This window comes from Liolophura sinensis, chromosome 5 (genome assembly GCF_032854445.1).
Source record: "Liolophura sinensis isolate JHLJ2023 chromosome 5, CUHK_Ljap_v2, whole genome shotgun sequence".
Taxonomy (NCBI): Eukaryota; Metazoa; Mollusca; class Polyplacophora; order Chitonida; family Chitonidae; genus Liolophura; species Liolophura sinensis.
This window is the reverse complement of record NC_088299.1, coordinates 17,019,036-17,045,510: the sequence shown is the minus strand read 5'-3', so window position 1 is coordinate 17,045,510 and position 26,475 is coordinate 17,019,036. Positions and strand designations below refer to the sequence as shown.

The following is a 26,475-nucleotide window of genomic DNA, read 5'->3' as shown; positions in this document are numbered from 1 at the left end:
AATGAAAGAATGAGATGTGGCAGGTCTAGGCTGAGGTAATATTACCATCCTGGCTCTGTTTCTTGCGACTGGCGAGAATATCCTGTAGACATTTCTTACAGATGCTGTGTGAGCATGGTAACATGAGAGGATCTGCAAACAACTCCAAACACACCGGGCATGTCAGTTCATCCTCCATCGTGTTCACATTGTATGTCAGGTCTGAAAACAGCAAAAACGGAGCAGGCGTTTATTTATTTATTTATTTGACTGGTGTTTTACGTCGTACTCAAGATATTTCACTTACACGACAGCGGCCAGAACTATGGTAGGTGGAAACCGGGCAAAGCTTGGGGAAACCCCCGGCCATCCGCAGGCTGCTGGCAGACCTTACCACGTATGGCCAGAGAGGAAGCCAGCATGAGCTGGACTTGAACTCACAGCGACCGCACTGGTGAGAGGCTCCTGGGTCATTACACTGCGCTAGTGCGCTAACCAACTGCGCCACGGAAGCCCCCCGGGGCAGGTACAGTAGATACCCAACAGCACTGTCCTCTGGTTATTGTCACATTACAATCATTGAAATACTTTGCTAAGAAATAATAAATCTTCACTAACACACTGATTAATCACAGCAAATAAGCAATCATACAAGAACATCAACAGGTAAGAACATCATGAGAAAAATGGGGTACTTTCTTTGATGAAGTGTAACATAGCACTGAACCTAAAGTGACCAGTTCAGTTTACCTAATTACTAATCTAATCCACACATCAGTTTGTCCACAATGCATCCAGCAGCTAGCCCAATTGATATAGACATGATAGATGCAGGTACGTCTTCATTACACTTAAAACCTATAAGACAAATAAATATCCTTACAAAGAAGTCACTGAACATCTAAACTATGCTGATGTCTCAGATTTTTGTCCCATACGGTTGAGGGCCTAAACTCACAAAGCAGGTATGTATTTCTGACAAATGTTGTAACCACTTGTAATGACCTTTATAACCATGTACAGCTAAAGTCTGACAAATGTTGTAACCACCTGTAATCACCATCATCTTCATAACCATGTACAGCTGAAGTTTGACAAATGTTGTAACCACCTGTAATCACCATCATCTTCATAACCATGTACAGCTGAAGTTTGACAAATGTTGTGACCACCTGTAATCACCTTTATAACCATGTACAGCTAAAGTCTGACAAATAGTGTAACCACCTGTAATCACCTTTATAACCATGTACAGCTAAAGTCTGACAAATGTTGTAACCACCTGTAATCACCATCATCTTTATGACCATGTACAGCTAAAGTCTGACAAATGCTGTAACCACCTGTAATCACCTTTATAACCATGTAAAGCTAAAGTCTGACAAATGTTGTGACCACCTGTAATCACCTTTATAACCATGTACAGCTAAAGTCTGACAAATGTTGTAACCACCTGTAATCACCATCATCTTTATGACCATGTACAGCTAAAGTCTGACAAAGTCTTACCTACGTCCAGTTCAGTTTCTCTTCTACTTCATCTATATCCTCTATATTTCACCTTTTGTTCACTTGGAGGTAATAATTTCAATTGCCATGGTTGCAATTAAAAGCTGTCACTGCAGTACATATCTGTCTACGCATGTGAGTGCTGCACTTACGATCAACTTGCCTAACAGTTGTTACACCCGGCTTTGAATAACCCCCATGTATATAATACGATCGTCATGGTACAAAATAGGTCAAGCGGTAAGAGAGTGGTAATTATAGGCAAACAAGTCTCAGAATGTCACAGTTACTGTAACTTTAACGTACACATATACATCTATACACACTTCCTGGCTTGAAATTCTAGATTTCTTTCTTTTCTTTATTTTTTTATTTATGCAATTGGTTTTTAAGACCACACCCAGGAATTACGAATTCTACTTACACAACAGCCGTCATGTTTATGAGTGGGTAGAGTGCCCAGAACAAACCACTGCCACACCCCAGACGCCTGACAATAACAACACTGGACTTGAGCCAGTGACCATGAGCTGGACCTAATGTCAGTTTTCAGGCCCATGGTATTTACATGTACATGCATACCATCATGAAACGGTTAAAGGGCAAACTCTCAAAACTTTTCAGGACTTTATACAGTTTGGCAACTGTAGGACAAAGGCAAGGAACTTTTACTGCTTGGAGGTAAGCTGTATGCCTGTTTACAAGTTTTAACTGTTCCTAGCAACGCAACAAAGGCTATATTAAGCAGCTCCTAAAAGCTTTGACAAATCTGAGGTATGTTCACTAATGTACAAGTTATCTTCACTGTTAAACAACCATCAAAAGATGTATGTAAACCTCTGGGTTTTTTCTTTAGGCTTGGATAGGCTAATCATTTGGATAACACCGTAGGTTACGTTTCACCTGTATCAGAAAACCTGATTCTGGTGAAACCACAAACCTCAATTTAGCAGCCTTTAGTAGAAACCACAGGTACTGGTATTTAATTCCCTGCAAACATCATGCGGCATCAGTCCAATCCCACTGTTTGGTTTTGTACACTGTATACAGTATGTACAACTACTACATCTCATATGTATTGGTTTTTATATGTACCTGTCATACCTGCTGACACAGCTTCATAACCTCTGATCTTATCACAGGTTACAGGAGTAGGACCAAACACCTAAATGTGCCGAACAATAGGTCCCCTGGAGGAGGAGAACCTAATAGACTACAGGTCATGGCCTACCCCAAAAGGGACATCAAACAGGGAAGTTAGTACAAGAAACAAGGTTTACATGCTAAGTCAAGTGAGACAGAATCTAACTTCAGAAGCAGGTTACCTTAATACACCCATCAGTGTTGGGTTTACACAAAGGTGCACAAAGTGCGCACTTTGTCATTTCAAACGGACAATAAGAGCCATTTTATATGGCTATTATATGGTGCATCCATCCTCACAGCTTATGCTGCCATTGTATTAAAACACTGCTAAATTTTAGAGTTATACATGTACATGTAGCTGTAAAGATCACTAGCTATAAAGGGCTAAAATAATTATGCAAAAATATGTGAAAATGAAAATATCCTCTGTAACATCTTTACTCGGATGAAATTGAGTGTAGAAAAATTCAGTGAAATAATAAGTTTTTTGCTTGGAAACATAAGGAAAAAATGATAATGAACAAACAGACCAACAGACCTGGGCCCAGCCTCAAATATTTTTTTTTTATCATACACTATTTTGTACATACCGCTGTCCTATAGGAGTGATTACTGTATATCAAACTGGGCAGAAGAGCCCATGTCACTGTATCTCCATATCTGTATGCCATGGGGATAAGAAAACCCTTTCAGAATCAGTTGTTTCACGTTACACCACTGTTCAATGAAAATCTTGTTCACAAAAATTAACTCTTAAAGTTCCAATAAATCAGTGTTTTTTATAATTTGTGGATCATAGGAAAGAATCTGAATTTTGTCAATATTTTATGCATGAGCTCATCACTTGTATGTATTTGTCATAAAACTTTTGCTAATGTTCTAATATTTTGACAAAAGCCGGTAACTACAAACACAAGACACAATACTGTCATTTACTGATTTTATTAAGTGGTGTGTATCAGTTTTAATACATATACATTTTATTAATGACGTTTTGAAGAAAGAAAAATTTAAATCTGAGACTCAAATCTGCTTTTTCAGAAAGTGACAGTGATCCCTGATATTAGTGCCTCCAGAGTTGACAAACCCCTCCACTATTTTAGTCCTTATTTCTATCAACTGTGCCTAACTTTGTATGAATCTAAAATAATCTTCCACTATAAAACAGTCTTGCAAAATACTAGTTAATATTCATCACACAGTATTTGCAAATATTTATGTAAATATATGTATCTTAAACACACACATCCAATTACTATTTCCTACACATTTAGACAATGTTAAACACGTGCCCGACATTATGTTCCATTCCACTGCTTCTGACCCCATCAATCAAACAACTCTGTGCACTGTATTACAAGTGTCAAAACAATCGCCTCAGCCATATCAGAAAATATGCATACCAAAAGTACATCTGATTTACAAATACACACACTGTTTCTGCACTAATTAATAACTGTCCACGTGGCACGATTATGCCCCAAGCACACACACATTTCCCTCAAAGTGTTCATCTTCTCAGGTGGACAACTCGTCTTGCACTATCGATTTTCCAGAACAGGTTACTGGACAATCTATGCCCACATTACAGGTATTAATAGAGCCCTGCCATGTTTACGAGGCATACGCCGTGTGCTTATTGATGCGTGTGTCTGTCAGAGCTGGTCAGTATGTCACAGCTCGTCACCAATCATCAACTGTCATACCTGATATTGATGCGCGTGTCCGTCAGAGCTGGTCAGTATGTCACAGCTCGTCACCAATCATCAACTGTCATACCTGATATTGATGCGCGTGTCAGTCAGAGCTGGTCAGTATGTCACAGCTCGTCACCAATCACCAACTGTCATCCCTGATATTGATGCGCGTGTCAGTCAGAGCTGGTCAGTATGTCACAGCTCCTTACCAATCATCAACTGTCATACCTGATATTGATGCGCGTGTCAGTCAGAGCTGGTCAGTATGTCACAGCTCGTCACCAATCACCAACTGTCATGCCTGATATTGATGCGCGTGTCAGTCAGAGCTGGTCAGTATGTCACAGCTCGTCACCAATCATCAACTGTCATACCTGATATTGATGCGCGTGTCAGTCAGAGCTGGTCAGTATGTCACAGCTCGTCACCAATCGTCAACTGTCATACCTGATATTGATGCGCGTGTCCGTCAGAGCTGGTCAGTATGTCACAGCTCGTCACCAATCGTCAACTGTCATACCTGATATTGATGCGCGTGTCCATCAGAGCTGGTCAGTATGTCACAGCTCATCACCAATCGTCAACTGTCATACCTGATACTGATGCGCGTGTCCATCAGAGCTGGTCAGTATGTCACAGCTCGTCACCAATCACCAACTGTCATACCTGATATTGATGCGCGTGTCAGTCAGAGCTGGTCAGCCCGTCACAGCTCGTCACCAATCATCAACTGTCATACCTGATATTGATGCGCGTGTCAGTCAGAGCTGGTCAGTATGTCACAGCTCCTTACCAATCATCAACTGTCATACCTGATATTGATGCGCGTGTCCGTCAGAGCTGGTCAGTATGTCACAGCTCGTCACCAATCACCAACTGTCATGCCTGATATTGATGCGTGTGTCCGTCAGAGCTGGTCAGTAGGTCACAACTCGTCACCAATCATCAACTGTCATACCTGATATTGATGCACGTGTCCGTCAGAGCTGGTCAGTATGTCACAGCTCGTCACCAATCGTCAACTGTCATACCTGATATTGATGCGCGTGTCCGTCAGAGCTGGTCAGTATGTCACAGCTCGTCACCAATCGTCAACTGTCATGCCTGATATTGATGCGTGGGTCCGTCACAGCTGGTCAGTATGTCACAGCTCGTCACCAATCGTCAACTGTCATACCTGATATTGATGCGCGTGTCCGTCAGAGCTGGTCAGTATGTCACAGCTCGTCACCAATCGTCAACTGTCATACCTGATATTGATGCGCGTGTCAGTCAGAGCTGGTCAGTATGTCACAGCTCGTCACCATTCGTCAACTGTCATACCTGATATTGATGCGCGTGTCCGTCAGAGCTGGTCAGTATGTCACAGCTCGTCACCAATCATCAACTGTCATACCTGATATTGATGCGCGTGTCCGTCAGAGCTGGTCAGTATGTCACAGCTCGTCACCAATCGTCAACTGTCATACCTGATATTGATGCGCGTGTCAGTCAGAGCTGGTCAGTATGTCACAGCTCGTCACCAATCGTCAACTGTCATACCTGATATTGATGCGCGTGTCAGTCAGAGCTGGTCAGTATGTCACAGCTCGTCACCAATCATCAACTGTCATACCTGATATTGATGCGCGTGTCAGTCAGAGCTGGTCAGTATGTCACAGCTCGTCACCAATCACCAACTGTCATACCTGATATTAATGCACGTGTCCGTCAGAGCTGGTCAGTACGTCAGAGCTGGTCAGCACGTCACAGCTCATCATCAATCATCAACTGTCATACCTGATATTGATGCGCGTGTCCGTCAGAGCTGGTCAGTAGGTCAGAGCTGGTCAGTAGGTCACAGTTCCTCACCAATCATCAACTGTCATACCTGATATTGATGCGCGTGTCCGTCAGAGCTGGTCAGTATGCCACAGCTCGTCACCAATCATCAACTGTCATACCTGATATTGATGCGTGTGTCCGTCAGAGCTAGGCATTATGTCTAAGCATACATCTGGTCTCTTAATGTTTCACCTATACCTGTAAAATCTATGCAAATTAATTGTGGTCAATATTTAATCCTGAAGGTTATTGTTAAATAATAATTAGATCCCCTATCCTAACAGCAAACTGAAATAACTGTACCTCATGGTCGGTTCTCACAGATAACTAATACATGGTGACTTCCTTTTTCTCAGATGGTGACATAGTAAAGTTAAATATAACAAATTTAACAAGCAAACTTAAATATAAATAATCCCCAGGTCACATAGTGGACCTAAGTGGACATAATCTGATTATTTGTCAATTTTTCACATTTCATAACTGATATTAACATAACACATAGGTAGGCTCTAAAGCCTAGCATGACAGGCCATTCTAAAGCTCATCTGCATGCAGACTGCTGCTTTGCACACATCATCTAACAACATCCATGTTTATATCATTTCCAGGGTAAATAGCAACTGACATAATCATATCAACATGTATGTGGTTTTTCAGGTCTTGTGACCTATATTCACACAACACATACAGCCTTCAAAACCTCACCTCAAACAAGCTATCAGTTCACTAACAAGCTATCAGCCCACTAACAAGCTATCAGCCCACTAACAAGCTATTAGCCCACTACTAACAAGCTATCAGCCCACTAACAAGTTATCAGCCACTAACAAGCTATCAGCCCACTATCAGCCCACTAACAAGCAGCCATGTTTTACCAAAATAATTCAGCCAATTAATACACGTCATTAAGTCGCTCTGAAATCTAGCGTGTCTGTCGAGATGAATGCCATTTACAAGGTTATCAAGGCACATAAACACTGGCTTCACAACCTTTTTGTATTAAATACAGATATTGGAGAATTCACTGATCTTTGCTATTAACTTCATACAGTAAATGACATCAGATTATGTCCATTGTTAACATCAGGTTTCACCCATTGCTAACATCAGATTTCATCCATCACTGACGTCAGATTTCACCCATTGCTAACATTAGATTTCACCCATCACTGACGTCAGATTTCGTCCATTGCTAACATCACATTTCACCCATTACTGACGTCAGATTTCACCCATTGCTTACATCAGGTTTCACCCATTACTGATGTCAGATTTCACCCATTGCTAACGTCAGATTTCACCCATTACTGACGTCAGAGTTCACCCATTACTGACGTCAGAGTTCACCCATTACTGACGTCAGATTTCACACATTGCTGACATCAGATTTCACCCATTACTGACGTCAGAGTTCACCCATACTGACGTCAGAGTTCATCCATTACCGACGTCAGATTTCACCCATTACAAAGCTCATCCATTACTGACGTCAGATTTTACCCATTACTGATGTCAGGTTTCACCCATTACTGATGTCAGATTTCACCCATTACTGATGTCAGAGTTCATCCATTACTGTTCACAGATTTCATCCATTACTGATGTCATTCATCAATTTCTGACCTCAGGGTTGGCCCATCATTGCGTGGTGTATATTACCTATAAATTCTATGAGTTTTATAGAATTTAGAAAGGTGTTTTAGGTATGTTTCAAAGGTAGAATTATATCCTTCTAAAACTTTGAGTCAGAACAAAAGTAAGAATTCATGACATTTATTGGCCTCTTACAATGCATTTTATTGGCTGGAATTACAGGTCATTTACTAAATGTGCATCAATATGTAACTGCTTAATCAATGTACCCTTCTCTTCAGTACCTAGCCTGTACATCCTCTGCCAAACTGTCAGTACTAACAGGCATCCACCCACATACTTAATGAGTCATTGTGCTGGGTATAACGCGTACATGTACCAGGTGAGGTCAAGTTTACCTGGATTATGATGTAAATGCACACCTGAGTTGATTGTAGTTACTAAAACATCTTACTCTCTGGAACATATGCGAGTTCATACATACATGTACAAAGTCAGACACGAATTATCCTAACCCAATCATCTTGGGGGAGACAGGTATGACTAATGAGCGGTGGTGGCGGAGTAGGGGATGGGGGAGGGGGGGGGTTTGTAGCGGTGAGTGAAGGAGACATGTCTGAGCATGTACTGTAGTTCATTAGCACACAGCCAGGGCCCATAAACCTTTCACTCTCATAACTGCAACTGTTTAAGCCACTAGAACTAACTTAAAATATTTTACGATGATGTGTATGGCCTTAGTTATTAAAACCCAATACCCAGCAATAATAAAACATCAAATCTATATCTCAAACGACTCATTCATCATCGTACACTGATTAAATTTGAGCAGATTAGTGCTAAGTTGTTTCAAAACACGTACTGCTCTGAGTGATACCGGTGGCTTACCTGTACATAAAGATTAGAGAAGCCTGTACAACATGACACAGGTATGACACCATCATTATCAGTGGTAGGTATACAACTTAACACACTCTGCACAAAGGTGTGACCAAGTACAGCTATAACAGCTACATGTATGTGTAAACCACAACACACACACATATACACAAAGCATCAACATAGTACAGCAAAATGATCCAAATCCTACCTGAGCAAATCAAAAATCTTTTGCTTACTTAGTACATTTTGATCCAATCATCGTCTTGGTGTCTTTCTTCTACGCAACACCAGCAGTGCGAGCTTAACGAGCAGGTAAAGACTATCATCCAGTAACTGACGCAGGTGGGTGGACACCCCCTTACCTGTGTACATCAGGACAGGTGAGACCCATGCTTGGCTGCACATCATACGTACACTAAACATAAGGCAAACAGACTTCAAACAGACTTCAAACAGATCAGGCCGCCAGCTATACATCAGTTTGTCATAACTTGAATCAAAGAATTAGGTCCATAAGAAACAAGTATATCAAGCTGCTATTTCCTCATAGCTATTTCTATTTTCTTTTCCTACAAGATCAATGCCTGGGGGATGTATAAGAGTACAGTCATGTTATAGACAGAAAGTGGATGGTAAAACAGAAAACACTCGGGAGATATATAAGAGTACAGGCCTGTTACAGACAGACAGTGGATGGTAGAACAGAAAACACCCGGGGAATATATAAGAGTATAGGCCTGTTACAGACAGACAGTCTGTAGTGGATGGTAAAACAGTGGATGATAAAACAGAAAACACCTGGGGCATATATATAACAGTACAGGCCTGTTACAGACAGACAGTGGATGGTAAAACAGACATATAAGTGTATATAACCATTACAGACAGTGGATGGTAGAACAGAAAACACCTGGGGGATAGATATAACAGTACAGGCCTGTTACAGACAGACAGTAGACGGTAGAACAGAAAACACCCAGGGGATATATAAGAGTATAGGCCTGTTACAGACAGACAGTGAATGGTAAAACAGAAAACACCTGGGGATATATATAACAGTACAAGACTGTTACAGACAGACAGTGGATGGTAAAACAGCAAAAACCTAGGGGATACATGTATATAAAAGTACAGGCCTGTTAGACAGAAAGTGGATGGTAAAAGAGAAAACACCTGGGGCATATATATATAACAGTACAGGACTGTTACAGACAGAAAGTGGATGGTAAAACAGGAAACACCTGGGGGATATATAAGAGTACAGGCCTGTTACAGACAGACAGTGGATGGTAAAACAGAAAACACCTGGGGCATATATGTAACAGTACAGGCCTGTTACAGACAGGCAGTGGATGGTAAAACAGACATATAAGTGTATATCACCATTACAGACAGTGGATGGTAGAACAGAAAACACCTGGGGGACAGATATAACAGTACAGGCCTGTTACAGACAGACAGTGGATGGTAGAACAGAAAACACCCGGGGGATATATAAGAGTACAGGCTTGTTACAGACAGACAGTGGATGGTAAAACAGAAAACACCTGGGGCATAAAAATAACAGTACAGGCCTGTTACAGACACAGTGGATGGTAAAACAGACATATAAGTGTATATCACCATTACAGACAGTGGATGGTAAAACAGAAAACACCTGGGGGATATATATGAGTACAGGCCTGTTGCAGACACACAGTGGATGGTAAAACAGTCATGTATGTGTATATAACCATTACAGACAGTAGATGGTAAAACGGAAAACACCGAGGGGGATACATAAGATTTTTTTTTTTTTTTTTGATTGGTGTTTTACGCCGTACTCAAGAATATTTCACTTATACGACGGTGGCCAGCATTATGGTGGGTGGAAACCGGGCAGAGCCTGGGGGAAACCCATGACCATCCGCAGGTTGCTGCCAGACCTTCCCACATACGGCCGGAGAGGAAGGCAGCATGAGCTGGTCTGGGGATATATAAGAGTACATGTATACAACTGTGAGGGGGAGGGAGCCGATGGTGAAACAGAAAACACCCGTGGGATATATGAGTATATAACCATTACAGGCAGACAGCGTATGGTGAAACAGAAAACACCTGGGGAACATGTCAGAGTATAAAACCAATAGCGACAGATAGCAAATGGTGAAACAAAGAACACCTGGGGAATATGTCAGAGTATAAAACCAATAGTGACAGACAGCAAATGGTAAAACAGAAAACACCTGGGGAACATGTCAGAGTACAAAACTATTAGAGACAGATAGCAAATGGTAAAACAGAAAACACCTGGGGAACATGTCAGAGTATAAAACCAATAGCGACAGATAGCAAATGGTAAAACAGAAAACACCTGGGGAACATGTCAGAGTACAAAACCATTAGAGACAAATAGCAAATGGTAAAACACAAAACACCTGGGGAACATGTCAGAGTATAAAACCATTAGAGACAGATAGCAAATGGTAAAACAGAAAACACCTGGGGAACATGTCAGAGTATAAAACCAATAGCGACAGATAGCAAATGGTAAAACAGAGAACACCTGGGGAATATGTCAGAGTATAAAACCAATAGCGACAGATAGCAAATGGTAAAACAGAGAACACCTGGGGAATATGTCAGAGTATAAAACCAATAGCGACAGATAGCAAATGGTAAAACAGAAAACACCTGGGGAACATGTCAGAGTACAAAACTATTAGAGACAGATAGCAAATGGTAAAACAGAAAACACCTGGGGAACATGTCAGAGTATAAAACCAATAGCGACAGATAGCAAATGGTAAAACAGAAAACACCTGGGGAACATGTCAGAGTACAAAACCATTAGAGACAAATAGCAAATGGTAAAACAGAAAACACCTGGGGAACATGTCAGAGTATAAAACCATTAGAGACAGATAGCAAATGGTAAAACAGAAAACACCTGGGGAACATGTCAGAGTATAAAACCAATAGCGACAGATAGCAAATGGTAAAACAGAGAACACCTGGGGAATATGTCAGAGTATAAAACCAATAGCGACAGATAGCAAATGGTAAAACAGAAAACACCTGGGGAACATGTCAGAGTACAAAACCATTAGAGACAGATAGCAAATGGTAAAACAGAAAACACCTGGGGAACATGTCAGAGTACAAAACCATTAGAGACAGATAGCAAATGGTAAAACAGAGAACACCTGGGGAACATGTCAGAGTATAAAACCAATAGCGACAGATAGCAAATGGTAAAACAGAGAACACCTGGGGAATATGTCAGAGTATAAAACCAATAGCGACAGATAGCAAATGGTAAAACAGAAAACACCTGGGAAACATGTCAGAGTACAAAACTATTAGAGACAGATAGCAAATGGTAAAACAGAAAACACCTGGGGAACATGTCAGAGTACAAAACCATTAGAGACAGATAGCAAATGGTAAAACACAGAACACCTGGGGAACATGTCAGAGTATAAAACCAATAGCGACAGATAGCAAATGGTAAAACAGAGAACACCTGGGGAATATGTCAGAGTATAAAACCAATAGCGACAGATAGCAAATGGTAAAACAGAAAACACCTGGGGAACATGTCAGAGTACAAAACCATTAGAGACAGATAGCAAATGGTAAAACAGAAAACACCTGGGGAACATGTCAGAGTACAAAACCATTAGAGACAGATAGCAAATGGTAAAACAGAGAACACCTGGGGAACATGTCAGAGTATAAAACCAATAGCGACAGATAGCAAATGGTAAAACAGAGAACACCTGGGGAATATGTCAGAGTATAAAACCAATAGCGACAGATAGCAAATGGTAAAACAGAAAACACCTGGGAAACATGTCAGAGTACAAAACTATTAGAGACAGATAGCAAATGGTAAAACAGAAAACACCTGGGGAACATGTCAGAGTATAAAACCATTAGAGACAGATAGCAAATGGTAAAACACAGAACACCTGGGGAACATGTCAGAGTATAAAACCAATAGCGACAGATAGCAAATGGTAAAACAGAAAACACCTGGGGAACATGTCAGAGTACAAAACCATTAGAGACAGATAGCAAATGGTAAAACAGAAAACACCTGGGGAACATGTCAGAGTATAAAACCAATAGCGACAGATAGCAAATGGTAAAACAGAAAACACCTGGGGAACATGTCAGAGTACAAAACCATTAGAGACAGATAGCAAATGGTAAAACAGAGAACACCTGGGTTCATCAGCTGGTAAACCACTGACATGACTGGTGAGCCACTGGCTGCTTGTCCCACAACTGGGGAGCCTCTGAGGTTAGAATGCCAGCATGCTGCAATGACCAAGGAGCCTCTCACTAATGCAGTCTCTGTGAGGTCAACTCCACCTCATGCTGGCTTCCTCTCTGGTCGTATGTGGGAAGGTCTACAGCAACCTATGAATGGTTGTAGGGTTTCCCCCGAGCTCTGCCCGCTTTCCTCCTAGCATAATGTTGGCCGCCGTCATATCAGTGAAATATTCTTGAGTATGGCGTAAAACACAAAATGCCACAAGTGACTTCTGTCGTGCTGGTGGAAGCAAAGTGGCCACTCCCAACAGCATTGTTAGCCTCTTACTGACACAGACACCTCAAGAACACTGAAAGCAAGAGAAGCTGTCCAGTTTATAGGAATTGTGCACATTATCTATCCAGTGAATGAATGAATAATTGGGGTTTAACGTCGTACTTATTAATTTTTCAGCTATATGATGATGAGAAGTCAGTAGGTGTGTGTACACATAGCCTACCGTGTCTTATTGTGACACAGCAAGTACATTTTGCCAAAGTACTTCCGTCATGCCGAAGACACCAGACAATTAAGACAACCACACTATAGTGACACCAGGCCAAGTAGTCCTGTATCCTTGCTCTAACCTCTAAGTGCTGAGCACCAAGCCAGGCAGCAACAAGTATAACAAGTCTTTGGTGTAATCCAAACTGGATTTGATCTCTGGTCTCCCTACATCTAAACAGTAAAAACCCACCAGTGCATGTACCTGGAAAATGATGAAATGTGACCTCACTGATCAGAGCTTATCATCTGTAGTGTGACACCCTAGACCACTCAGATAACCCACCAGCAAAAGTACCAGTAAAATTATAACATGTGACCTCACAGATCTATGATTGTCATCTGTAGTGTGACACCCTAGACCACTCAGTCAGTGATAACCCAAAAGTACATGTACCAGGAAAATTATAACATGTGACCTCACTGATCTATGATTGTCATCTGTAGTGTGACACCCTAGACCACACAGCCAGTGATAACCCAAAAGTACATGTACCAGGAAAATTATAACATGTGACCTCACTGATCTATGATTATCATCTGTAGTGTGACACCCTAGACCACTCAGTCAGTGATAACCCAAAAGTACATGTACCAGGAAAATTATAACATGTGACCTCACTCATCAAGGATTATCATCTGTAGTGTGACACTTTAGACCACTCAGTCAGTGATAACCCATCAGTACATGTACCAGGAAAATTATGACATGTGACCTCACTCATCAAGGATTATCATCTGTAGTGTGACACCTTAGACCACTCAGTCAGTGATAACCCACCAGCACATGTACCAGGAAAATTATAACATGTGACCACACTGATCTATGATTGTGATCGGTAGTGTGACATCCTAGACCACTCAGCCAGAGATAACACACCAGCACAAGTACCAGGAAAATTATAACATGTGACCACACTGATCTATGATTGTGATCGGTAGTGTGACACTTTAGACCACTCAGTCAGTGATAACCCACCAGCACATGTACCAGGAAAATTATAACATGTGACCACACTGATCAAGGATTATCATCTGTAGTGTGACACCCTAGACCACACAGCCAGTGATAACCCATCAGTACATGTACTAGGAAAATTATGACGTTAACCACATAAATCCTACTGCATGAATGAGAATGGGTCTACAGGTATCAGGCCACAAAATATTATTATAAAACAGACAAAACGTCGCCTCACAACATAATAAGACAGACCCAGGAGGAAATGACACCCATACGCTTTGTCCTTGCGCAACTATGTTAATTAAACAGAACAAAAAAAACCCTGTTTATTAAACTTAGGATTACAATTAAGCTTATAGTATTTGACCTAAAATTTTGTTCATGGCTAACTTACTCATAATGACGAATTCTGCGAGTTCTACATATTGATCTTAGAAAGATGACTTGTGGTTTGTTTCCAAGGTAGGTGGGAAAATTTGGTAACTTTCACCACCAAAAGTCAATTTTTTTTGTATTTATCTTTAAAAATGCACATCTTTGAAAAAAATATTTAGGGTAAATACAGTAACTACATGAAATTTGTTTCTCTTCTGACTACTTCTGCGCCAGAATAAATTTTTATCAAAGGCCAGGACATCTTTAACCGAAAACTGTTTGGCTTGACTCAATTAAACCTCATTACCATTAAAATATTAACATTTGAAGTGAGTTTAATTTATCCTTGATTTCTATGCAGCATCTTGAGTAATCAGCATTCTGAATTATCACTCTACACACAGGTGTTGGGGAAATTTCCTACCATGTTTAGTAAAGGTACACAAACCATCCACGTGTTAAGTGTTAAATTAACAAGCAGTACAAAGGAACAGGTAAGCCAATTAATGAACAGCATCCTGACTTTTTGTTTACCTTATCAGACTATAAGTAGTTTTTATGCACAGCTTGTATAACTAAAGCAAAAAATAACACAGAAAACTAAATGAACAAGACCTATCTTATCTGTAGTTACACGTAATTGTATGTTCTTGGCTGGGTAAAAGATCGCAAACACGTACATCAAATCATTTTCTGAGAGTAGCTTTATTTGTAAGCGAATATTGCCTTGTTAAGAGGTATAAGCAAGTAAGCCTACAGCACCACAAAGATGCCATGTCTCACCTCCAAATATCACAGTTTTTGTTATGCACTGTGGAAAGGAACTATTGGTTATACATACACATGTAAACATACAACTGTACCAGAGTAAGCTATTTATTTGATCACTATGGGAGACAGATGCGGCCACTAGCATTTTGGAGCCGCGTCTTTCAATACACGCTAGTTGAGAACTAGAGAGTCAAGATTAACAAAAACCCGCGCAAAAAATCGTGTGGTTTTGCTTAATCTCGACCCGGGGGTGTTATAACGGGATGCACAAATCGAGAATGCGAGATTAGATAAACCGTGCAATATTATTGCTAATCTTGACCAGTTTGTCAAAGATCATAGTTTTTTGTTAATCTCACATTCTTGAATTCTTGACTCACGCATCCCATCACAAAACCCGCACGCTGACACCACACGTCAAGAGTACCAAAATCCACCCAATTTTTGTAGTTATTCTTGCGGGGTATTTAACAAACTGCTTGAGATTAGCAATAATATCGTGCGGTTTCATTGATCTCGCATTGTCAAGTTCTAGACTTGTGCTTCCTGTCATAGAACCTGCAGGTCCAGATAAGGCAAAACCTCGTGATTTTTTGGCACAAGGTTCTTGTTAATCTGGACCCGCTTGTACCTGAGTGGCAATGTTGCTCAGAATCCACTAAATTGTTGCATAATGTATCTTTAAGGTGAAGCACTGACTCATATTTGTATCCTAAGTTCACATCGCAACAATGTTGCCCAGCATCCACTGAACTGGTACAGGATATTGTCTTACCGCAAAGAAACTGATGCACATAATACACCTGATACATCATAACAATGCCACTCACAGTTCTTTACATTTTTCAGTAGCTTAAAAGCAAATTTTAACAAATAGGTTTAAGAATCTAACAAGTACCCTTAAAAAATCTGCTAAACAATGCAGATGTTATTTTAATTCTGCCTTCTGCATGTTAACATCAGAATGTAACAAACAGCACACAACTCTGACTTTAGTCTTAAATGTCAATGATGAACAAAAGACTCTTTAACAGCTTCTAACTGTAAGCTTTTAACTGATATAAAATGAAGTGTTAAGCTGCCCTTTGCTCTTAATTGATACAGTATCAAACAAAACACACTTTGTTTACGTACATTTACAGGGAAACATGCTGTTCACTGTGACAAATTTTATAACAAACATCACTGACAAGTGTGTCTAGGTTAACACCTGCCCAACATTACAACTAATTCTTTACCGCCAAATTTGAAAGCTTCATTTAACATAATGCTGAATTTATGGGCACAGAATTTCAAACTGTTATATATTTATCTTTTAATTATAAAGCTTAATTACATGTTTGCAACTTGAGCTTGTATAAGACTGGGTTTGTGGTAAAACCCTGAGGGTGTTTTTTTTTCTTAATCCGCAATATGGACACTGGAAGTGGTTATGGGAACAAGGTGTGTATAAGCAGATATGCATAACATTCACACAGAACAGTAATCTACTCAACACTCCTCCTACAGGTATATCTGTATTCACACATACTCCTACAACAGGTATATTTGCACTCACACATACTCCTACTACAGGTATATCTGTATTCACATACTCCTACAAAAGGTATATCTGTAATCACACACACTCCTACTACAGGTATATCTGTATTCACACATACTCATACTACAGGTATATCTGTATTCACACATACTCCTACAAGAGGTATATCTGTAATCACACATACTCCTACTACAGGTATATCTGTATTCACACATACTCCTACTACAGGTATATCTGTAATCACACATACTCCTACTACAGGTATATCTGTATTCAAACATACTCCTACCACAGGTATATCTGTAATTCAACATACTCCTACTACAGGTATATCTGTATTCACACATACTCCTACCACAGGTATATCTGTGATCACATACTCCTACTACAGGTATATCGGTAATCACGCATACTCCTACTACAGGTATATCTGTATTCACACATACTCACACATACTCCTACTACAGGTATATCGGTAATCACGCATACTCCTACTACAGGTATATCTGTATTCACACATACTCACACATACTCCTACTACTTGTAAATCTGTATCCACACATATTCCTACTATAGATACAGGTATATCTGTATTCACACACACACTCACACATACTCCTACTACATGTAAATCTGTATCCACATATACTCCTACCACACATATATCTGCATCCACACATACTCGCTTTCAAATAGCCCACACATAACTATTCCCACCATTTCTCCAAACTTTCTCCTTCCAACAAGGTGCCTCCGTGGCTCAGTCTGTTAGCGCGCTAGCGCAGCGTAATGACCCAGGAGCCTCTCACCAATGCAGTCGCTGTGAGTTCAAGTCCAGCTCATGCTGGCTTCCTCTCTGGCCGTAAGTGGGAAGGTCTGCCAGCAACCTGCAGATGGTCGTGGGTTTCCCCCGGGCTGTGCCCAGTTTCCACCCACCATAATGCTGGCCGCCGTCGCATAAGTGAAATATTCTTGAGTACGGCGTAAAACACCAATCAAATAAATAAATAAATCCTTCCAACAAAACAAAACCTCAGCAAGCACCTTCAATTTTTTCTCTCCATCATATGAGCGATTCTCCTGCTATACATGTTTACCACCTGACATGCATGAGCATTTATGTGGCCAACAGGTGTGTTTTTCATAATACGACCTTACTAAAACAGCACAGATGTACATGTAGATGTAGACAAGGGGAACTCACCCATGGAGGCTGACTTTGGGTGGATGGGGATGGGCGTTGTGGACGGGCTGGCTAGGGGTGTACTGGACACAGAACTCATCCTGACTGGCCTGAATTCAAGAGCGAACACAAAGATGTTAAGAAATATCCGACGTTAATGAGGTCAGTAGGAGATCTCAGGATTCTGTATACATCGTAATGTCCAGTTGGGTGAAAACTGCCTGAAAAAGACAATAAAATCACAGGTAAATACAGGTTGAATTACAGTGGAAATACATGTAGATAATTGACTGCTTAATTAGCTGACCATTATTTATATATTTGATTGGTGTTTTACTCAAGTGTATTTTACTTACATCACTGTGGTAAACATTATGGTGGGAGGAAACCAGACCTTCCCACCTGACAATTATACCACTGTCTAATAACAAGTATACATGTACCTAATTCATGCCACAATTTGAACTTGTAAATTTACAAATGACTAACACCTATATGTATATGCAGAAAGCATACAACCATGTTACCTAGCAACCAGCTTTGCTTGCAATGACCAAAATAAGTGAAGGTATGATCATAGCACACACCTAAATAATCCAAAGGAATGGTTTTTAAAAATACATCAGTCTATACCTGGCCAATGACTAGGGCTGATCAATGTCCAACTAACAAAGCTGGCTAAGTAATCTCTGCTATCTACAAGTACAGGTAAGAGAGGTATAAAGAAGGTATAATCTAGTCCTGTCCAGGAGGACAACTACCTGGTAGCTGTTACCTTTGTAACCAAGATACACCCCTAAATCCTTATGTTCACTCAATCTCCACACATCACCTCAGATTGCCTCATTTCCTCATCCTGGTTCATGCCTTAATTATTGTGTTTAAACATTTGCATATTTAATGCAAAAGTTCCTTAACCAGATGCATCCTCCAGATAACAAATATCATAAAGACCTGATCCTCTTAATAACTAACACCATAAACATCTGGTCATCATCCAAATAACTAACACCATAAACATCTGGTCATCATCCAAATAACTAACACCATAAACACCTGGTCATCATCCAGATAACTAACACCATATACACCTGCTCATCCTCTTGATAACAAACACCATAAGTAGGGGACTGGGGGGCTGTAGGAGACTAAGAACTAACAGGGGTGGGCATTGTATTAACCTTGGTGACAACAGATGAAGCTAATTTAGGAAGCCTGACATCTACATACTTAAGAATCTTTCATTTACACCACAATGGCCAGCAGAGACGAAGCCTTACTAACCTTATACCTGCAAACAGTATCATAAAACCGATGTTTTTAAATTAATTTATAAAATTCCACAATGATTACCTGTACATCATTTCTGTGATCAATGGAATAAAGTTCACAGAACAATGAATGAAAATCCACCCTGATGGACTTGAACCATAACCCAAGGCACAGTCCTAGTCATGAACACAACCAGTATGACTAAATACTGTACCACTTGGGTTCCTCACAACCCTTGTCTCTCTAAGTTCTTTCTGCTTTTCCAACCACCTTGGAGTTTCTAATTACTGGTATTATTGCAGCTGAGACTGGTGTGGAATGCTGAAGTACAAACAACTTCTCACACTCAAAAGGTAAATATTTCTGCCAGGCCTAGGGAATGTTTTTACTGAGAGGGTGATTGTTGGCTGTTGGCTGTAGCCAGGGCACACAGGAGCAGGAAGGGCACTTATCAACCTGAGGGTCAGGGAATAAACACTGAGCTAACAGCTTCACCATCTGCCATGTGTCTGTCCAGTGGGAAGCCTCATATACCCAGATGTACAGGTCCTTACTAGAAGACAGGTCCATGCCCCTTTACACCACATAACACTCTGTCACTGTCAAGGCCCTGATCTTGTGGCATCACACTGAGCTTTATAGAACATGGCTTTGTGATATTGGGACAAGCCTCCATGGCCAAGTGGTTAGCATGTCAGTGCAGCACAATGACTAGGGAGTCTCTTAACAATGCGGCTACTGTGAGTTCAAGCCCAGCAGCATACATGTATGGATGATCAGGGGGGCTCTGCTCAGTTTCTCCCCATGCACCATTATCCTAGCCACGGTTATAATAATGAAATAGTGTTGAGTACAGTGTAAAACACCAATGACGTAAATACATAAACGTACGCTTGGTGTTTCACATGGTACTTTTTTTCAGTCATATGATGAGGAGAAAAATGAAGAAATGGGACTAGCATGCAAATGGTCAGTACATGTGTATGAATGTCGTACATGATTGAGGCACAATAGCATCTTGGGTCCAAGCTGAATCTTTGCACTGGACACAGATAAACCACAAGCAGATGCCAATCTCACCTGCAAAATGTCACCACACAGGTAGGGGTGAACAGCAGACTAGATACATATAGCTGTAAGGCCCTAATTACATGTACCTCAGCCAGGTAAATATGAAAGGTTCCCCATGGTATAGTGTGGAATGGAAAAGAGAGTACAAGCAGTGTAAAGCAGAAGAGCTATTATAATAATCTAATGCACTGACTTGGTTCAAAACTTCTACCTGTAGATGTACATGAATGTATATAAACAGGAGAGTAGCAGCTCCACGGCTCAATTTGTCTTGATAAATTTCAATTAATTTCAAGTAAGGTTTCAAGGTAAAGTTACAGTATTCATAGAACCACCGATCAATATACATGTAACCTACGTGTACAAAGGCCACATGGAGACATTGTCTAGAAACACTGTAACATGGTACACCAGATGAGAGGTGAGCAGACAGAGAGATCAAGTTAGTAGATGACAAGCAGGTGGACAAACCACAAACCCATTTTACTACACTGTAGGTATGAAGTGGGCCACAAAGATACATGTAACTGTGTACAGGCTTTCAAAGCTTTACATTACAGGATCTGACAGATTATTGTTCAATGTTATTGTATTTTCACACTCCTACGAATGCTCAGGGCAAACCACCAAATTTAGGCAAGTTGCTGTTGAGCTAGCAGGCCACACTGGTGACAACACTCTGGGTGCATAAAACTGTTAGCCATTCCATTCTCACCAAATAGGAATGGAAGAGAATCTAGAAGTTTGGGCAGCATTATGGTGGGAGGAAACCGGGCAGAGTCCTGGGAAAATACTCATGACTGCACACTGCTGGCAAACCTTCCCACATTATATATGATATATTACTTTATGATAAATGGCCGAATGCTTTCATGTCACAAGACCTACATGTACTAAGATACACTGCAAACATGCAAACTGTTATGTCTCCATCATTCTTGCCAGCCTGCCAGCCTTCGAAAACAGCTGTCAACCTTGCTGATCTGCACATATACATGTAGTGATACAACAAGAGGTGAGAACATGCAGGTAGATACAACACAGTTACACACATGCACATGTACACGTACCTTCTCATAAACATAAATCCCCAAAAAAAAAATTTCTAATCACTTGCGAAGATTAATGTATGTCAAATTAAAATAACAAAAGTACCATTGCAAACACCTATAAAAATAGTTAAAATGTCAACTTCTCCACCTCAACACTGCAACACCTGTTAAAACACTTACATGACGTGCTAGCATACAAAGCCTTGGATATCTAGCTGACTTTGACTATTACTCACCACTGTACACGTTCATATCAGCATAACAACTTCTCCAGTGTTACCTGTCACTCTAAAGTGAACACACCTGAATGTTACCTACTGCATATGCACAGGTGTTTAGGTACATGCAATCTGTAGTGTTGTACACCAGCCAATCCAGAACACACACATACACAAGTACATTCACAAGATGATACCCAACACCTGGAGTATCCTCATACAAAGGTACTTATATGTACGCACAATGGTGGGCATGTTCCTTGATACCCCTGGTCAGTACAGTACTGCACAACACACAAAGCTACATGTTCGGTTGGGGGGTGGGGTTGGTTGATAGAGGACTGCGCATGCTGATATACTGTTACACCGATCCAGGTGTGGGTTACAGGCCTCTCAGTCATCTTAACCAGCCAGACCCTGTGGTGGGGTGGAGGAATTCCCCCTCTAGCACTTGGGGTATCATCACACAATACCTCAGGGATGTCAGAACTTGTACATGTATGAATCCCAATATATCTCCATTACATGTTGCTACAGAATGTACATGTACAGGTGCTGTATGTGAGCACCAGTCCGTCCATTCCACACAAATATGTATACCACAGGCAATCTGTATTATCAGCCATTACAGCCTGGTACTAACTCCACACAGCAAACATGAACACCAATTACATGTAAGCATTTAATAGTCCATTCTAATATGTCAGTTATAAAATTGCCTGGGATTGCAAGAATTGTCTTGGCTTGAATTTGCTTAGTTATTTGATTGGTATATCGCCATGTTCAAGAAATGTTCATTTATCAATGTAAACTACTGGGCAAACCCCTTGACTTAAATCAGCGATCAAAACAGCGAGACTTCAATGCAAACATGCATCCTCCAGAAATCACCAATGTTCCTACAATTAAAGCATGCCAGCACTTAATTTAGCCATCAAAGTCAATGATGTCCCTTTTTGCACAAACATACACTCCATGTATTCACAATTTGAACTCCAAAATTTAATTATTTCTGTATGACTACATTATCAAGTCACTATGGCCACGTGACCTTACCTGTGTGGTATAGCAGTTAGCCGTAGGTAATCCATACATCAGCATGAACATGTGTTGCAGGAGCTGTCCGACACATTCACATTGCTGTACCAGTACTTATGAATCCTGCTCAGAATATGACAACCTGGCTCCTAACTACACGTACATACATCTGATATTGATTAAACCATTATACTCTCATAACTTACACTACATTTCCCCCCTAATCAGGTCAGAAGACATCTCCAATGTGTTCATGCTAATCTATGTATTGTGCGCTGTCATTTACTTGCGGTCTGAATGAAACTCCCAACCAATGGTTACGCTATCAAATCACCAATGAAACGTCAAGTCTCAATAGGTCATGTATGGGAAGAACAATTAAATCCTTTTTATGGTAAAATAACATTATTTTACTCAGTGAACTGCAGTAAAATTGTGGATTTTCATAAAATGGATGAAATAGAAATGATATATTTTATTCTAATACTAATCAACAGAGCAAGTAAAATGTCCATTAAGTCACTCGGTCGTCATAAAATTCCATGATCCATCAGAGCTATCAAAATCTACGTAATTCAAGACAAATATAATTTACTGAATAGCTAAAGATCTCATTCTCTATAACCAGTTGTGTAATATTCTGGAACTCTGTCCTGGTCAATAATGAATCATCTACAACATGGATCCGCAATATAAAATCCCAAAATTGCTGCCAGCATCATTCACATATTTAAAAAAAAACAAGAAAAAAAAAACATGATCAAGAGATATCATACTTGGTCCCATTCACATCACTGGAATGATTTCAAACACAAAATTGTAAAAAGGTATGGCTTCTTTAACAAGAAAACAATCAGAAAAACAGTCAAAACTTAATAAGATAAAAAATTCCATATGCTTGGGGCTTGATGTCTTACTCAACAAAGGTTTCACTGATTCCATCCGGTAATCATTCATGTAAGTTATTGGAGACAAGACACTACATAAGAGAGAGCCTGCAATGCCACCATACACCTATACAACACATCATATACCCATTTTCACTATAATCAGATCCCAGACTTTCGCCTCATCTAACTATATGTACATGGATAAAACTTTGCAATTTGTAACTTATAACAAGCCCATCACAAAAATAACTGGGGAATGCACACAAGTCCAACAAAATCTAAAGATTTTACCGACTTTGGTATTTCTGAACTCATGCAGGATAATTTCAACCAGAGGTGCTTGCACAGAGCCTTACTCGCTTATAAAATCACAATAACATATTGTGATTTACCTGCATATATCAGCTGTGATACTTGTATGCCTGTCCACAGACCATTTCCTTGTACCCTTGTACATACAACCTAGCGTAAGCCTATACACAGTCCTAACATGGTTTATCTCACCCCCAATTGGACGGGTCTTTGTGCTGCCAATCAGAGGGGACAAATGTCTGCAATCTGACAAAAGCTTGTGTACAGAGAGCAAAAACACTATACTCAAATGGGCAATAGACCAGACAGTTATTCATAAATGTTTTTATTCATTAATGCTGTTATTAAACCCGTTATTAAGACATACTGATGTGGAGACTTGATCAATGTACTGGATGCCAAGGGTCTACTTGGTAGGAAAGCCACCAATGATTCAGTGCAATACATTAATATCAGAACATAAAAAGGCACTTATTGGTTTGCCTGTCTGATGACAAAAGCACAAAAACAGCAAACAGTATACTGTAACCATGGTAACCCTTACAAGTACATGTGATATGGAATATCAGGAGTAACTACATGTATGTTCATGAGCTTGACTGTCAGTCCACTTCAGTCAAAAATGACTGGATTAGTTACTCGGTTACCCAACCACCAATTCTCTATTGCAGTCTATTGCAAGCAATATTCCTCTCAATTCAAGATCATGCTGACACAGCACCAGTTTTTTGGCAAACAAATTCATGCCAGGCTACCAGTATTGTTTATTATCCACTGCTACATTTGCCACTTCGCAAACTAAACTTTCAATTCCTACAGTAATGTCACATGTACAAAAATAATACAGCCAAACTGGCTGAATTCAGTTCAATCTGCTTCACATCCAGAAGGCTTTAACTGTAGGTTTATAGTCAGACACTAGTTAGCATAATCAATGAAAGGAGTAGAACATATGTCAGGAGATTGTATATACTAGTACCTTAGATGACCTAAAATTTCGACCACAAAAGTGCATTTTTAGAGGCAAATAAATGTCACAAAATATTATTTTGATTGTTGAAACTTACAATATTCCAGTTGAGAACCATCCCATGTTCCAAACAAACCTCCAAACACCTTTCTAAAATCAACAGAACTCTTAGGATCACGAAAAATGAGCAAGTTAGTCATGGACAAAATTGATGGTCATTTAGGGTGTGCTCTGAGTCATTGATATTAATTAGTAATATACATAACGGTTACAGTGACTGTCCCTAACACATTCAGCCAAAATCACTTTCTGGACTTCCTCCTAAACAGTATATCTGCATGACAATTATTTCCTAATCGCTGTAATTATCAACAGAAACAGTCACGTGCATCTTCATCATGCATCACAGGAACTTACAAAGAATGGCAGGTACATGGGCTGGAGCATCCACTAGCATCCCACACTACACATGGGTGTGATTTATCACTGTGTTGTTGTTGTACAGCGTGGCTGTAGGTCAGTTACAGCTGCATCTCTCAAATACATCGGTGTAGTACACATGTACTATAATCCCACAACTGTGCATGCACAACTCAATAGATGCAGACATAAAAAAACCATTGGTCAGGAAGTTACTAGAAGATAATTCTGCAACAGACATTATGCCTACATGCATACTTATATCTCACCTGGAATCAGAAGCTGTTTGATTCTGTTTTGCTTGTTCCAACTGAACAGTAAGTGAATACACATACACGTACTAAGATAAATGTACTAATGATTAGTCAATTAACCGTTATGTATATTACTAATTAATATCAACGACTGATTCAGAGTGAGCGTGAGTGACATGCTGTAATTCATAATGAATCACAGTTAGAATGGCCAGGTATATCACAAGTTGCTCAGTCATACAAAACACAGACTATACAAACAGTAAATGGCTATCCCCACTTTGAAGATAAGTAAATAATGTCTCCCATCCCCAACTGTTGTGTCTAAGAATATACATGTACATTACTCAACAGCAGAGCTATTTTATCCACATCAACTTGTACATGCAATTCATGTTTAATCAGGCCAGCAATGAATGAAAGGTTCATGAGAGAAAATGAAAACCAGCCTATATTGATGAGATACTTCATGTCAGCATAAAACTGACATGTTTTTACCTGCTTGGTGCTCTGGTCAGTTAATACGATATGAAAGTTAATTCCCTGAGTGTTCAGACAGTGCGTAAAAGGTATATATAAATGAATCAGTTTCTATCTTATATACAAATTACCCTTATTAAAACTTCCAAAGTCAGATTTGATCTCCTGCATGACACCAATGATCCACATTAAACTGAGTTGATCACAGCTTTCATCAAACTGAAT

General features: G+C 40.1%; 1 protein-coding gene across 1 annotated transcript in view; it reads right to left on the bottom strand.

The window, feature by feature from the left end:
- LOC135465866 (probable E3 ubiquitin-protein ligase MID2) overlaps positions 1–26,475 on the bottom strand; it is a 37,317-nt gene that overhangs the window by 6,495 nt on the left and 4,347 nt on the right. The window contains exons 2-3 of the mRNA XM_064743233.1: positions 18,295–18,494; positions 46–201 (exon numbers count right to left, since the gene is read on the bottom strand). Coding sequence (XP_064599303.1) covers positions 46–201; positions 18,295–18,373 — 235 coding nt within the window. The 5' untranslated portion in view covers positions 18,374–18,494. The remainder of the gene's footprint in view (positions 1–45; positions 202–18,294; positions 18,495–26,475) is intronic.